A 16,572-nucleotide genomic window follows, 5' to 3' on the forward strand; every position below is an offset into this window, starting at 1 on the left:
ACCCAAAAAAAGGGCTTAAAAATAACAACTATAAAAATCGGTCCAAATAACAATAACAGTAATCCAAACAAAAACAAAAATATACCAAACAATAATAAGTGAACAAATTATTCAACAAAAAGCCTATTCGAAAACAAGAAATAAAAATTTCTAATTATTCAAAATTTTAACTCGTTCAACCCATTACATAAAAATGATCTCTAATTTCAATTTTCCTTATAAAACAATACCAAGAGAAATACTGTGATCATGAGCTCTCCTTGGCAATGCTGACAATTATTTTTTCTCTCCATTTTTTTCTCTTTTGTATTATCATTTCAGACTCTTTCTCAACTTACTACTTTCATCTGAACATTTTCAATTCTCACTTTACCTCTTATCAGTATTTTTCTTTTTCTTTTTTTCTCTTTGTTGGTTAAAAAAAAATGTAATACTTTATGTATTTATATATTCAAGTTATTTACTTATTTATGTATAGAATATGTAGTCGTTCAAGGGCATTCTCACCATGGACATATGCCATGAAGCCAAACCACATAAACTTTTGTGTATACTCTTTTTTTTCCATAGTTCTGCTCATCATTCAACATTATACAATCACACAATAACCTTAGGCCCCGTTCAAAACGCGGCCCAATCCCGAGCCCTATAGCCCCGTTCAAAACGCGGCCTAAGGCTCAACCTTAGGCCGCGTTTAAAACGCGGCCTAAGCCCGTACCCTTAGGCCGCGTTCTAAACGGGGCTATAGGGCCCGGGATTGGGCCGCGGTTAAAAAGTGCGGCCATAGGACCATCAGTCCTATAGTCACGGGTTTTAGGCCACATTAGAAACCGTGGCCTAAAAAAACGTGGCTATAGGCTATAGCCACGTTTTTTTGGCATGTAGCCGCGTTTTAAAAACGCGGCCAGAAGTCCTTTTTTTTGTAGTGTTATTTCAATCGAAGTACCTCATTCATATGAAAAAGGGAAAAAATCGATATAGGCTACATTAATGTAACACATATTGTTTGTTTAATTTAGAAAAACTTCTTCTATCAAAACTTTTTATCTTTTCTATTCATTTTTGGTCTCCTTGATGAGTTCTATGCAAACTAAAACTTAGTTATGTCTTGCCAAAACATAATATTATCTTTTGGTTTAAATCCTGGTGAAGTTTTGAATAGTTGGATTTTCCTGGAAACAGGAAAGCATTTTCAAGTGGTTCCAGAGTTACTGCAGAAAGTATGGAAAAATTGGGAGCTACGACTGCTGGTCCTTCTCAGTCTCACCTTGCAATTGTCTCTCTTTCACTTTGGCAGACAAAGAAGATATAATGTTAAAATAAGGATCCATATCTTTATGTGGTTTTGCTACCTCATGGCTGATTCAGTGGCAACAATTGCACTAGGTGTCATTTCCAGTAAAAACCGTAATTTTGGCAATAATAATCCTAAAGTACATAATGAGCTCACGGCATTCTGGGCACCATTTATGCTGTTACACCTTGGCGGCCAGGACACAATCACAGCTTTCGCGATACAAGACAATCAATTGTGGTTAAGGCACTTTCTTGCACTAGTTGTTCAATCATGTGTGACATTCTACATCTTTAACACATCTTTGAAGGGCAACTGGCTTTCGCTTCTTACTATTCCCATGATTCTTGTTGGGTTCATCAGGTATGTAGAAAGGATATGGGTCATGCGATCAGCAAATAAACCTCCAGTAGACGCTGATGAGATACCTCCAGTAGACACTGGTATCAACAATGGTGGTACAACAACAGACCCACTTATTACTTTTGGCAAATTCAGAGATCTCTTTCTATATCAGAAGATGCCAGTTGCATTTCGACAAGGCATCCGTGGCCAATTTGAAAGTTATGATTTTCGAAGAGCATTCGAAAGGATTGAAATTGAACTCGGACATGCATATGACTATTTCTACACCAAGGCTCCTCTGTTTTATAGGAGTTGGGGTTGCATCTTTCGCAGCATTACTCGTTGTTTCATCTTTTGCGTGTTTGTATTCTTCATCGTAAAAGAGAGACAAAGAGATCTGAAAGTGGATTTGATTATCACTTACATACTGCTGGGTGGAGCTCTATTTATAGAGACATATACTGTGATTTTACAGATTTCCTCTAATAAGGGACTTCAATGCCCATGGTTAGAAAAGCTTAATCCCTTTTTCTCATTATTTGTCAGTAATGATAAATTGTGGTCAAACACAATGGGTCAATTCAATATGCTTAGCTTTTGCTCCAAAAATCCTGGAATTGACCTACATGGAACCCCAAAATTCTTTGTTGACTTGAGAGTGTCGTTCTTCAGTCACATATTGCCAAGGATAAGTAGGGAACTAGAGATGCTTTTCTATAGGACCAACAAGCAGGTCTCTGATGAGCTGAAAAGCTTGGTCTGGGACAAGATTAAGGAAAACCCAAATGTTTATAAATCGGTGCTTTCTGTAGACTATAATGTCTTGTACTTAACTCAGGATAGAAGCATATTTGTAGAACTTGATGTGAGCATTATCATCTGGCACCTTGCCACGGAACTCTGCTTTTACACTGATAAGGGTAGCAATGCAGAAGTGGATAAACAACGACATGTGATTAAGGAGATATCAGAGTACATAATGTATATACTTGCCTTTTGTCCTTACATGTTTTCAATGGGAAGTGTAAAAGTCAACTTTCAATCTTCATGTAGACACGTTGGGGATCTTCTCAAACATTGCAGAGGATCATCGATGTCCCGAGTTTTTGAAGAATTAACCTCACGTCTAACTGACGGAAGGGTTTACCTCAAAAGAGAACCTGGCCATGTTGAGTCTGTCAAGGGCTATTTATTAGATACCGATTTGCTAGCATGTGCAGATCTGGTTGCACGAAAATTGAGAGAGAAGGAAGAACAAAAATGGGAGCTCTTGACTAAGTTTTGGGTTGAGACCCTAACTCATGTTGCAGCACTTTGTAATGGAATTAGTCACGCTCAACAGCTACGAGAAGGTGGGGAGTTTCTTACGCATATCTGGTTTTTGATAGAGCATTTGGACCTCAAAGAAAAATTTCAAATGCCACGAGCAGTTCCACATCTGGAAGAAGAAGAGACACCAGCGCCACGACGAGCAGTTCCACATTTGGAAGAAGAGACACAAGCAGAGTGGACTCAGGATCTACATATTTGTGCAGTGTAAGTTATTGTCAACTTGTTGTAACCACAGATTTAAGTTGAAATGCCCTTACAACTACAATAACTTCTTCCGATTTCTTGTTTTCCGCTCTCTAAATAAATGCAAATGAAATTTTTTTTTTTTTTTTTGAGATAATTTTAACTTATAACTTCTGTTCTTAATAATTGCTGAAATGAAATAAATTGTAATGTATGTTAAATTTAACTAATTGTGGACCTAATAAATTTTTTAGAATGGTCTCATCAAATTTATATTTTGCAATTTGAACTAATTTAAAATAACTTTCCCAATCGCAATTTTTTCACTCCTACAGTCCAAACTGAAAAACATATCTCAAAAATTAATAAAGCTCTACAAAACTACAATTCAAAATAAATTAAAAAAAAAAAAAAAAAAAAAGAACTCACATGAATGAGAGAGAATCGATGTTCTTGGTTTGATTGGATAGTCGTGCATGTCCAAAATTGGAGATTCATTCTCTATTTATAGTTGTCTGCCAACGGTTACCATTTATAAGAGCAACTCCAACAAACTCTATAAACTCAAAATCATCTTTAATTCGGAGAGTAAACCCACAAAAACACTACTTCAACAAACTCTTTAAGTTACTGTTAATAAGCCAAAAAAATTTGCTAAGAGCATCTACATCAAATTAGGCAAATTTTTGTACTGTTTGGAAAATAAATAGTGACTTTTACCTTTTAAATACATTTTCCAACTGATTCTCTATCTCATTTAAATATTATTTCTTCATTCATTATTTATTTTTTTTTTAACAACTACACATCTTCCAACATTTTTTTATTCAATACCTAATTATTATTAAAAAAAACATTTAAAGAATAAACAGTAACCCATCAGACTTGATGAGATACTGTTCATGAGCAAAAAAAATTTTCGATTATAAAGAGTCCATCGGAGACTATTTTTATGATGTCATTCTCTATTATAGAGATTTTTATGCATTTAGTTATATCATGTTATATCATTGGAGATGCTAATGTCTCTTGTTTTGAAAACTACTGTTCATCAGCAAATTAATTAAACTGAATAAAAAAATTTAACAAAAACCCATTAAAACATATTCAAGCTTATCTCAACGGCTACAGGTTTCAATCTACCTCCTTTCTCTCAAATGTCTCTAAACTCAAGAGGGAGACACAATCAAAGCACAAACAGGCAATACAGATCACAAATCAAAATCTTGTTCTCATAAACCTAATCAAATTAGGGGGAAAAAAAGACAGAGAAGTCGATCTGACCCATCTGTGCTGCATGTTCTTGGTGGTGGCGAGAATGATAATGGAGCGGACAATGCGACTTTGCATGGTGGAGGCCAAGTGCTGGAAACAAGTTCTACAGAACTCGTGAAGGCTTGTGAAGAAATATCAAAGTGCCCTCTCTCTTGTTGAGGAACTAGTAAAAACTCTCTCTCTGCGTTTGAGGGCTGGTGGGAGTGAGATCTGAAATGTGTGGTTCTTGGTTATCAAACAAAAGTTTTTTTTTTTTTTTTGGTAAGAAAAATTAGAAAGAGGTAAAGATAAAGATAAGTTTTTTTTAGTCTGAATGGGTAAAGATAAGTTAATTAATAATAATAATCCAAAATCGCTAAAGAAAGAAAAGAATAAAAAAAAAACTACTAAAAATTAATGAATAAATCCATTCTAAATTGTATATATTGATAAATTTCAAAACTAACATAGATTTGATTAATATCAAATTACATAGAATTTTTTTAAGGACTTACACAAGACTAACATAGATTTGATAGATTCAAAATTACAATAAAGCCTACCATAAATAAATAATGCGAGAATGAAAGTTAAATTTAGATGCTCATACAACTTGCTATATCATTGTTGCAAGTGGCCTACAAGATCCAATTAAATGATTTTATGTACGTTTTGAAAAATATGACAGCTAAAAAAAGGGGGTAAAAAAGACTATTGGAAAATATAGTAGTTGGAAATTTTAAAAAATATATATAACTATTGGGCCTTAATTATTATTTGTTGGCCTAATACATAGTTTTAGTAAGCAAGTTGGATATCAAGGAATCTAATTTTGAACATGTGTTCATATCTCAACATGTCTAGTACATTAATGCATTAGACACAAGTCTTGTTTGGATACCAAAACTTTGCTCATTTTTCAAGAATTTTAAGGTCTATTTGGTACTATAGTAAAAAATAGTATACGTATTTCTACAACACTTAAACAACGTTATTAGAAATCTCTTACCGAACGGTCCCTTAAAATTCATAAAAGCACGTTTGCAAGGTATGATGGTCTCTGTAGCTTTAAGTTAAGGTCATCATTGATGGACATGGACTGGCTATCCTAAATATCATAAAATCAATATACAAATTTCAAAAAAAAAAATTTTGAGGGAAAAATTTTTTGAGGGAAAATTTCAAATCGAAGCTTGTAGGAAACTTATCCGAGGATCATAAAAACAAAAGGATTTAGTAGGAATATTATTGGGGGGTTTGATCCAAATGGTTCTGTTATCCCACATAAATATCCATGTAAAGCCAATACCCAAAGGTCGGTTATGTGTTTATATATGCTAAGAGCATCCACATCAGTAGATGTAAAACTTTGCAAAATACAAAAACCAACAAATTTTACACATTTTATCCCAAAAATCTTCTACATCAGTCTTTTTAAAACTGTGTATATTTACAAATTTGCTACAGTAACCATGCATATATGCACAGTTACTGTAAATGTGTATCCTATTATCTTATTAATTTCACATTCGCACCTTTTTTTCTCTCTCTTCTCTGTGCACAACGAACTCAGTGACTTCTCCTCTCCTCATCTTCTTTTTCCTCAGATACACACAAACACACCCACACACAAACACATCCACACAGACAAATCAACACAGAGATACACAAACACACCCACACACAAACAAACCCACATGGACAAACCAACAAAGAGACAAATCGGTGCTTGACTGGAACGATCAATGCTTGATCGGTGCTTAACTGGAACAATCGGTGCTTGATTGATGCTTGTAGGTCAACAGGAATGGGTTTTGATGCTGGCGGTGGAGATCGGTGCTTGATTGGAACGATTTTCTACATGTGCATCTGTCATTGTGGGTCAATGCTTGTGGCAAAGATGATGCTTGAGGCAGCTTAAGGGTCGAACACAGGTAGAGGAGATCTAATCGAAAGGTGCTGGTGGGTTTTCATTCTTGTGGTTCATGTGGTGGAGATTAGTGATGACGGGTTTTGATTCTTGTGGTTCTAATGGTGGAGATTGGTGCTTGTGGTGGATAAATGATTTAACCATGAGAGGAAAAGGAAGAAGAAGATGCTTGTGGAGGAGGTGATTTGACCATGAGGAAATGAAGGAGTTTACCGTGAAAGGAAGAAGAAAGAAGTAGAAGAAGGACAAAGGTTGGTCTGAGTCTCTGAGAAATGAGATAAGAACAAAGAAAAAAGGATAAGTACAAAAGAAAAGATAAAAAGATAGGGGCAAAATAAAAATATAAAATAATAATTAAAAATTCAAAAATATTATTATTTAAATAGAGGGGATTGTAAAATAGATGAACTGATGTGAGTACTTTGAAAAAAGTGGTAGTGTAAAATAAAAAGAAAAAAAAAAAAGGTTTTTAGTGTAAAATAGACGGAAAGATTTGTCCGGACTAATGCAATTGCTCTAATAAGCAACATAGGTACTCAATGAATGCAAAACTACCTCTACTTGTCCAAAAATTATTCATTCCTCCTCAAGGATTGGTTAAGTTATCCTCCCACCCAATAATAAAATATTATATATACAAATTAATTGAGTCAAAATCTCAATAACAATTCCGGTCACAATATCATTGTTACCATGAAACCAGTGTTATTAAATTTGGTCTGGCCAGTCGAACCAGTGACCTGGTGACCTGGCGCACTGACCAGGCCAGGTGATCAATTGGATAGGAAAAGTATGTGACCCAGTCAATGCAACCCGATGGGTTTTAAGCAACTCGTGTGATTCAACTAGGTATTATTAACCTGGCTGGGTTTGTGAATTATGTAAAATTATACTAATAGATTCACTTTATTGATTTTTTCATTTATTTAAATGTGTGATAATGTGGTAATGTAAACAAGAAAAAACCTAAAAATTAATATCCCAAAAAAAAAAAGCATTGTTTCACTTTTTAGTTTTTATAATTCTCAAAACCTACTACTATGGGCTGCTACTATGCATAAATTTTTTTTATGCTTTGAAGCCTGAATAGGTGTACTTGGCCAACAATTAGCATGTAAGTATGACCATATAACTCTATGCCACTAACTATCTTATTTTGTTTAGGTTTTTTTTATTTTTTTATTTACATACTTTATTTCTTGATTGCTTTTTAGTTTGCATCTTTTTTTTTCTTTTTTGTCGTGTACAGTGGGAATGTGTGAGAGACTAAGAGAAATACGCATTAAAGTTTGAGATTTTCCTTTTTATTTATTTAATATACATAATTTTTAGACATGTAACAAGATTTTCTTTAGCAAAAACTTTGTTGCAATCTTAAGACATTTGCTTATTTTCCTTGTGAATTTTAAAGAATTTCTAATTCTATTGCTTATGAAACATTGATTTTGAGTTATAATGGCAAGTTTAATTTAGGCATATGCCTTTTTTTTTCTTTTTTTTTAATTTACATATTTAGGCTATGATTTCTCAAAATATAATTTTTAAAATCTTGTTATTTGATCATGCAATTTGACTGTTGACCCACTAGTTGAACTAGTGACTCAATGACCCAGCTCATAGACCGGGTCAATGTCTAGTCCGGGTTTAATAACTATGCATGAAACATTAAAAATAATAACTAAGGGAAATGTTAACCAGTTTTAGAAACTATTTTCAGAAATATTTTAATGGCAGAAGGATATAACAATAAATATTATTGACAACTTTTTATATTTTTCATAAAAGTTGTGTCAAAACTTTCTTATTATAGTTTATTAACAATTGCACTAAGAGTATTCATTAACATGACCCATAAATAAACATAACACTGTGCAGCTATAGATTCGTATATGGGGACAGTGGATGGTGGTCAACTTAGCAGTGCTGTAAATTTTCTTCTTTTTCTTTTCCCGTGGTGTAGAGAATTTGTGGGCACTAGGGGAAGGTAGTGGTGATGGTGTCACCGGGAAGGGTTTAATTATTCAAATATTAATTATTCAATAATGTGATTTTGTTTGTGATTAGGATCTTACTCAATTAATTTTACAAATGCTATTATATTTTTGGATAGGATGGATCTTCTTCTTCTCTCTCTCTTTCTCCAAAAAAAAAAAAAAAAAAAAAAAATTCCTCTAAAGAATAATGCTTTGACTTTTACGGAGAAAATTGGCCTTTGCCCCTTTCGCGCAAAAATCTAGCATTTTGCCCCTTTTCCCAAACTAATTAGGGAAATGCCCTTATTTCGAAACTTGATTTTCTCAAAATCAAGTTTCAATGTAAAACTCAATTTGTAGAAAATCGAGTATAGGGCGATCCAAAAAAAAAAAAAAAAAAAAAACTTGCATGGAACTCGAATTCTTGGAGCTCGAGTTCTATTTAAAACGCCACTATATGGCTCCCTGAACGCAGCTATGGGTATGGGGCGATCAAACTTAAAAATAAATAAATAAATAAACTTGCATGGAGCTCGAGTTCCATTTAAAACGCGACTATAGGGCTCCTTGAACGCAACTATAAGTATGAGGCGATCAAACTTAAATAAATAAATAAATAAATAACTTGCATGGAACTCGAGTTCATAGAGCTTGAGTTCCATTTAAAACGCCACTATAGGGCTCCCTGAACGCAGCTATAGATATGAGGCAATCAAACTTTTAAAAAAAATAAATAAATACATGGAACTCGAGCTCCATGAACTCGAGTTCCATACAAATTTTTTTTTTTTTTTTTAATTTTCAGTTTGTTATAACTTGATTATCCAAAAAATCTAGTTTTAAATTGAAACTCAATTTTTAGAAAATCTAGTTTCAAAACATGAGCATTTCCCTAATTAGTTTGGGAAATGAGGCAAAATGCTGGAATTTTTTTTTTTTTAAAAAAAAGGGGCAAAAGCCCATTTTCTCCTAACTTTTACATATCATTTCTTTCAGAATAAACCATTAAGCACAGCAAAAGATTCATACTCAACAAATTTTTTTATGTATATATATATATATATTTTTATAAATAAATTTAACATTAGCTAATCACTAAATGACACTTTGACATTAGAAGAGCACAATATATATCCAGCTAATTAGGAACCAAATTGATGCATTTATCGTATGTAAATATATGTGGCAACCAAACATATGCTAACCAAATAATTACAGAAATTTGTAAGTTCCAATTTTTTTAATTAGTAAAGTCTCTTGTCATTGAATAAGATATTTGAGATTCAAACTTAGCCTACACCAAAAACCGCTTAGTAGTGGTTTGTTGTGCTTATTCTTCAAGGTGAGAAAACCTTACATTCTCTCTCCCTTGTAAGAGCTCTTTCTCTCTCGTCAAGAAGCAAGCCTTTTATCCCTTAGGTGTCAAAGCTTAAGGGTCTTTTCTCATCCTTTTCTAGTTTTTGTTCTCTCTACATTAACTCTGTTTTCTACATGATATGGAGCATACCATTATTGATAGCCTGAAAAATTTACAGCTTACTAAAGAAGAAGAGGAAGATATTTTCATTTCATCTAACAGCACACCAGACCTGCTGGAAGAATGTGCACTGAGCTTGTTTGGAAGATTGTTGGCAGATCGCAATCAAAATCAGAGGGCTCTTAAGAATACGTTGAGATCGGCATGGAAGATGGGTTCTGATCTTAGAATAGTTGAGGTTGGAAATAATATCTTGCAATTCAAATTTAGTTCAATGTATCAGTTAGAGTGGGTGGAGAGAAGTGGGCCTTGGAATTTTGAGATTAATTTGCTCTTATGCCAGTGGAGGAGAGGTTTATCATTAGCCAATTTGGTCTTCACTCATGCACCATTTTAGATCCAAGTTTGGGGCTTACCGTTTGAGCATATGATTGAAGAAGCTGGACAAGATATTGGTGGCAAGATAGGAAGAGTCATTAAGGTGGACAAACGGTCATGGCAAGCAGACCATGCTAAATTTATGTGAGTGAGGGTTGATTTGCCTATTAAGAAACCACTAAGAAGGGGTGGATATGTCACAAATATGGATGGAGAAAGATGTTGGGTTTCCTTTAAAAATGAGAGATTGCACACTTTTTGTTTCACCTGTCTAAAAATTGGACATGATGAAAAGCATTGTGGTATGGTGATTGAGAAGCAACCATTGGAATGGGAATATGGAGAATGGATGAGGGCAAGGGGTTCTTCGAAAGGAACAAATGAAGGATCCAAAGCCTTAGGGAGTAGCAGTCACGAGCAAAGGAGCGAAGGTGAGTTCGGGAAAAAGTCTCAAGCCACGGGGGAGTTGGTGGTTTCCGTTCAAGATGATAATAGAGGGAGTGGCAGCCTAGGTGGACAAGACAACCTCAAGGAAAGGGAAAATTTTGAAAAAAGGAGGCATGATGTGAGGTCAGACGTGTGTGCAGAAAGTTATCAGAGTGGATGGGACAACCATGGGTCTGAGAAGCACAAATTAAGCAAGAATAAAGGGCCCGGTTCTTCACAAAAGCTAACTAAAAGGGGTTTAGTCAAAGAGTTGTTCAAATCAAATGAGGAAGAGCTGTCACTTATGGGCCGGGCTATAAAGCCCAATAAAGAGGAGCAAGAAGTAAGCAGTCCTCTTAAGCCCAAGTTGAATAAGGAAAATGAGGAAAGTGGAGCTGTGTAAGTCGACCCAAGTAAAGGAAAAGGAGGGGCAGGTAAAGTGAATTTAAAAAAGTTTGCTAGGGAGGTTGGAAAGGCCCAAGGTGCTAGTATGAAAACTTAGGAGATATTAGTGGGCACAAAGAGATGTGAGAACATAGAGGTGCTAGTAGCAAGTGAAGGCCAACTCCAAAAGAAAAGCTATGATGGTGAAGGTAAGGAAAAAATTCTTTTCTGTGAAGAAACGGCAATGGCTGCTAGGCAGCACCGTCGAGAGCAATGACAGCCTTAGGTTGGAATTGTCGGGGGCTTGGGAAACTCCGGACAACTTGAGTGTTGGGCGAATTAATCCAACGGTGGGATCCCAAAATTGTTTTTCTGTCAGAAACAAAAATTAAGAAGAAAGCTATGGAAAAAGTAATGGAAAAAATTAATTTTGTTAATGGGCTTATTGTGCCTCAAAAGGGTAGGGGTGGAGGTTTAGCTTTGTTATGGAAAAGAGAAGTTGATTTGGAGATTATAGGATATTCCCGAAGTTTTATTGATGCAATTATTACAGAACAAGATTTGGGTTTCATGTGGAGAATTACAGGTTTTTATGGGAATCCAGAGGCCCATAGAAGGAAGGAGTCATAGGAAGAGCTTAGGGCTTTGAGCAAAAAATATGAACTCCCTTGGTTGTGCTATGGTGACTTCAATGAGATTCTGTCTGGGGGGAAAAAGTTGAGGGGGGAGGGGAGGGGGGGAGCTCCGAGGTACCAAAAGCAAATGGATGGATTTAGGGAAGTGGTTAATGCTTGTGGTTTTAAAGACCTGGGGTATAGCGGTCCTGATTTCACATGGTGTAATATGCAAGAAAGGGAAAATCGTGTATATCTAAGATTAGATAGAGCTCTTCGCCACCAATGATTGGATTAGCTATTTTAATGGAACAAGAGTCCTCCATTTGGTAGATTCAACTTTTGACCATTGTGCTCTGTTGATTGCCGATTCCATTGCGATACAACCATCTCGAAAGCGTAGATTCCACTTCGAGGAAATGTGGACAAAAAAAAGAGGAGTGTAAGGAAATTATCAAAAATGCTTGAGAAGGGGGTTTGCACCAAGGTACACCTAGAGGCATAGTTACAAGTCTTCAAAACTATGCAGTAGACTTGGAGAGATGGAATAAGTCAGTTTTTGGTTATATGCCCAAGCAAATTCAAAGCAAAAGGAAAGCTCTCAATGATCTATCTCTCCATGATAGAAACGGAATCATGGGGAAGGAGATAAACAGCTTACAAAGGGAGATTAATGATCTGCTTGATTGTGAGGAGACTTTATGGCATCAGAGGTTAAGAGTTCTTTGGTATGGTCAAGGGGATCGCAGCACAAAGTTCTTCCATTCAAAGGCTTCGCAGAGAAGGAAGAAAAATACTATTAGCGACATATAGGATGAGTATGGGAATTGATGTGATACAAATGAGAGTATTGCTGCAACGACTATTTCTTACTTTAAGAGGTTGTTCACTACTTCTCACCCTAGCCGAATTTTGGAAGTCACAGATACGATCCCCACCAAAGTAACTGATGAGATGAACCAGAGACTAATCTCAACATTCACAAGGGATGAGGTGGAGGCCGCTCTGAAACAAATGCACCCCACAAAAGCTCCAGGACCTAATGGTATGTCTACTATCTTCTTTCAAAAATATTGGGATGTGGTAGGGAATGATATTATGTGTATGGTTTTGAATGTGTTAAATTCTAATATGTTAATTGCTGATATAAATAGAACCAACATTACTTTGATCCGAAAAATCAATAGTCCATCCAAGATGTCTGAGTTTAGGCTGAAAAGCTTATGCAATGTATTATACAAGCAGGTATCTAAAGTAATTGCAAACCATCTAAAAAACATCCTTCCTTAGATTATATCTAAAAATCAAAGTACTTTTCTCTCGGAGAGGCTCATTACTAACAATGTATTAGTTGCTTTTGAGTTAATGCACTATCTTGAACATAAAAAGAAGGGGAAGGAAAATTTTATTGGTTAAGCTTGATATGAGTAAGGCCTATGATCGTGTGGAGCGGGGTTTCATTGAAATGTAATGGAAAAAATGGGTTTCCGCGAAAAATGGATTCAACTTGTTATGAAGTGCATTACTACTGTTTCTTATTTTGTGATTATCAATGAAGCAGTCCACAGATGCATCTTCCCTACAAGGGGTCTCCGACAAGGAGATACTTTATCTCTTTACCTGTTTCTATTATGTGCAGATGGTTTCTCATCATTAATTAAGGATGCAGCTAGGAATCAATCGTTAAGTGGAATCTCCATTTGCAAAGGATGCCCTATGGTAACCTATTTATTTTTTGCGGACGATAGTTTACTGTTTTACAAAACTAATGATCAAGAGTGCCATAAACTCATTGAGATCCTAAGCTCTATGAAGCTACCTCTGGTCAGAAAGTAAATGCTGAGAAGTCATCTGTTTTCTTCAGTCATAACATTCCCCATGAAAAAAGGTGTGCGGTGTTGAACATCCTTGGCCCAATGCAAGACACTAAGCATGGTAAATATTTGGGGCTTTCGTCCATTATTGGAAGATCTAAAACTGAGGTGTTTGCGGAAGTGAAGGAAAAAGTTAGGAGGAAATTAGTGGGGTGGAAGGGAAAATTATTGTCCATTGGAGGAAAGGAGATCCTAATAAAGGCCGTGGCGCAAGCAGTTCCCACCTATACTATGAGTTACTTCTTGATCCTAAAAGGGTTGTGTAAGGAGATTGAAGGAATGATAAGGAAATTTTGGTGGGGGCAAAGACAAGAAGAGTCAAAGATTGCTTGGGTGAGTTGGGAAAAAAATGTGTAAAGCAAAGTCAAATGGTGGTATAGGCTTTCGTAACTTCCAAACTTTTAATTTAGCAATGCTTGCTAAGCAAGAATGGAGACTCTTGTCAAATCCGGATTCCCTTTGCGCCAAAGTCTTTAAAGCTAGATACTACCCAAATGGAGACGTTTTATATTCAAACTTGGGATACAGTCCTTCATATACTTGGAGGAGTATTTTCAAGGGCCTAGAAGTGATTCGGAAGGGTACCCGTTGGAGAGTAGGCAATGGAAGGCTCATTCATATTTGGGAGGACAAGTGGCTACCCACCCCAACAACTTATAAGGTAATATCTCCTCCTCGGCCTTTTGATGATTTCCCTATGGTTTCAACCTTAATTGATGAGGATACTAGAAGATGGAAGGTTGACACCCTAAAGTCTTTATTCCTCCCTATTGAGGCTGAAACATTTCTCAATATTCCGCTAAGCTATAGTCTTCTAGAGGATAAAATAATTTGGGTAGGGCACAAAAGGGGGGAATTTTCAGTGAAAAGTGCGTATTACGTGGCCCTTACTGTGATAAACTCATCAGAATATGGTGAGAGTTCTCATGGTGATCCTAGAACTCCTCTTTGGAAGCAAATTTGGCAGTTAAAGATCCCCCCAAAAATAAGAATTTTCTCTTGGAAGGCTTGTGTTAATGCCTTGCCAACCCTGTTAAATTTAAGGAAAAGAGGGGTGAATATGGATGGTATGTGTCCCGTGTGTGGTCTGGAGGCTAAATCTATTTACCATGATCTCTTCAAATATGGTGGTGTAAAGGAAATATGAGACCTGTGGAAGGAGTGTCCAATTGTTATTGGGGCTAAAAATATGGATTTTTCTTATTTGTCATTTAAACTGCTAGATGTGGGAACTCCTAGAGACATGGAGTTGTTGGTAGTGGTTGCTTGGGCAATTTGGCATAATAGAAACTTGAGAGTGTTTGAGGCGATCAATCAGGGGGCTGAGCAAGTCTGGAATCATGCAGTTAGTATGCTCTCTGATTATAAAGAAGCTGTGAAGTTTTGTATGTTGGGTCCTTCGAACTGTGAGGTTAGTTGGAAAAAGCCTCAAGTTAAGGTTTTCAAGATAAATACTGATGGGGCAATTGCAAATGAAGGAAGGCGGTCAAGTATAGGGGTGGTAATAAGGGACTCTAGAGGAGAGGCTGTTGCTGCTCTTTGTAGAGTTCTCCCTGGTTGCTTCTTGATGGATGAGATTGAAGCACTTACTGTCAAGGCGGGGATCTTGCTTGCAAGGGAATTGGACTTGCATCAAGTTATTGTTGAATCGGATTCACTCTCAATTGTTCAACGAATATTGGCGAAGGATTTCAGTGGAGGTCTAGGCCATATTGTCCATGGTATTCTGGGTTGGCCCATTTCGCTAAATGTAATGATATAAACCAGGTGTGGAGAGGTGTGTCTCCTCCTATTGTGAGAAACTTGATACACTTGGACTAGTTGTAGCTGGCCTGCTCTTTGTTCCTTGTTGTAGTTCAATTTTTGGTTTTATGAAAGCTTACTTCTTATCCAAAAAAAAAAAAAAAAAACCGCTTAGTGTTTTAGTCTAATAATAAAGAGAAATTAACATGAAGTAGACATGATTTGTTGAACATCTATCATAACTACCCAAAAATAAAAAATTATAGAAATCTAAAATATGAATGAAAAGGGTTAGAGTCCAATTGGGTAACTGCCCAGAAAATCATAGAAAGAATGACAACATATTGAAACAAGTGTCTCATAAAATTGAGGATAATGCAACATATGGCCTACAACAACTGTTGATAAAAATCAAGTCTTAACTCTAAAGTATTAGTAACTCTCTTTTTTTGAATAAGGACACATTCAATAAGAGGACAACAATGTTTGATTCATCGACAAACACAATGCAATTCTTTTGTGAGTTAAGGTTAGCGTAAATGGATTCATGTCTAAATGAGTCAATCTATTTTGACAAGACAAATAAATGAGTTAATTCTATTTTAACCTATTTAATATATATTTAACTGTAAATTATCTAGTTAGTTATTCGTACCAAGATGGGTTGACCCATTTTAACATAAAACCATCTAAGCACCAAATTAACATATATGCTTCGAGTCACAATTATGTCTAGAACCAAGTCTTATTCATTGAGCCATTACTGAACCCTTAGAGCATTAACATTGAATTTTCTAAAAAAAATGTTACATAAACACACCTAAAAGTTATTTTATTAATTTTAGTATAACATTTGATGATACACTTTCATCACATCATCTTTTTTAACATCACAACGCATTAAAATAAAATAAAATAAACTCCAATTGAATAATAATAAAATTACAAAACCCAATACCATCACCAAGTCTACCACCCACAACCCAGAACCACCACATTAGATCAATCCCCCCCCCCCCCCCCCTCCCCACCTCAAAAAAAAAATCCACCACTATCATAAGCCCACCACCCCAAATAAACTATCCACCACCAATAACCAATGCAACCACCACTGAAACCCAAAACCAAAGCAAACAACTATCACCAGCAAAGCCTCCTCTTCCTCCTAAAAAAATGCAACAACAACAACCACAACCATTAACAATAAACCAACCCAAAACCAACTCCACCTTCAAACTTAACTACCACCACAACCAATTGATTTGAAACCACCACCATCGAAACCTAGAACCAAAGCAACTACCACCACAACCACTAACCCCACAAGAATCAACAGCAATCAAACCCACAACAATGGCCTACCAC

General features: G+C 35.8%; 2 protein-coding genes across 2 annotated transcripts; both read left to right on the plus strand.

Moving 5' to 3' along the window:
* Positions 1–1,355: 1,355 nt before the first annotated feature.
* LOC126703834 (uncharacterized) lies at positions 1,356–3,179 on the plus strand. Its single transcript, XM_050402903.1, has one exon. The coding sequence runs from the start codon at positions 1,356–1,358 to the stop codon at positions 3,177–3,179; it is 1,824 nt and encodes a 607-aa protein (XP_050258860.1).
* Positions 3,180–12,226: 9,047 nt separating this feature from the next.
* On the plus strand, positions 12,227–15,226 carry LOC126703835 (uncharacterized). Its single transcript, XM_050402904.1, has 6 exons — positions 12,227–12,318; positions 12,496–12,635; positions 13,230–13,309; positions 13,420–13,797; positions 13,889–14,531; positions 14,688–15,226. Exons 1-6 carry the CDS (start codon positions 12,227–12,229, stop codon positions 15,224–15,226), a joined length of 1,872 nt encoding a protein of 623 aa, XP_050258861.1.
* Positions 15,227–16,572: the final 1,346 nt, after the last annotated feature.

The sequence above is a fragment of the Quercus robur genome, chromosome 10, assembly GCF_932294415.1.
Source record: "Quercus robur chromosome 10, dhQueRobu3.1, whole genome shotgun sequence".
In the NCBI taxonomy this organism is placed as follows: Eukaryota; Viridiplantae; Streptophyta; class Magnoliopsida; order Fagales; family Fagaceae; genus Quercus; species Quercus robur.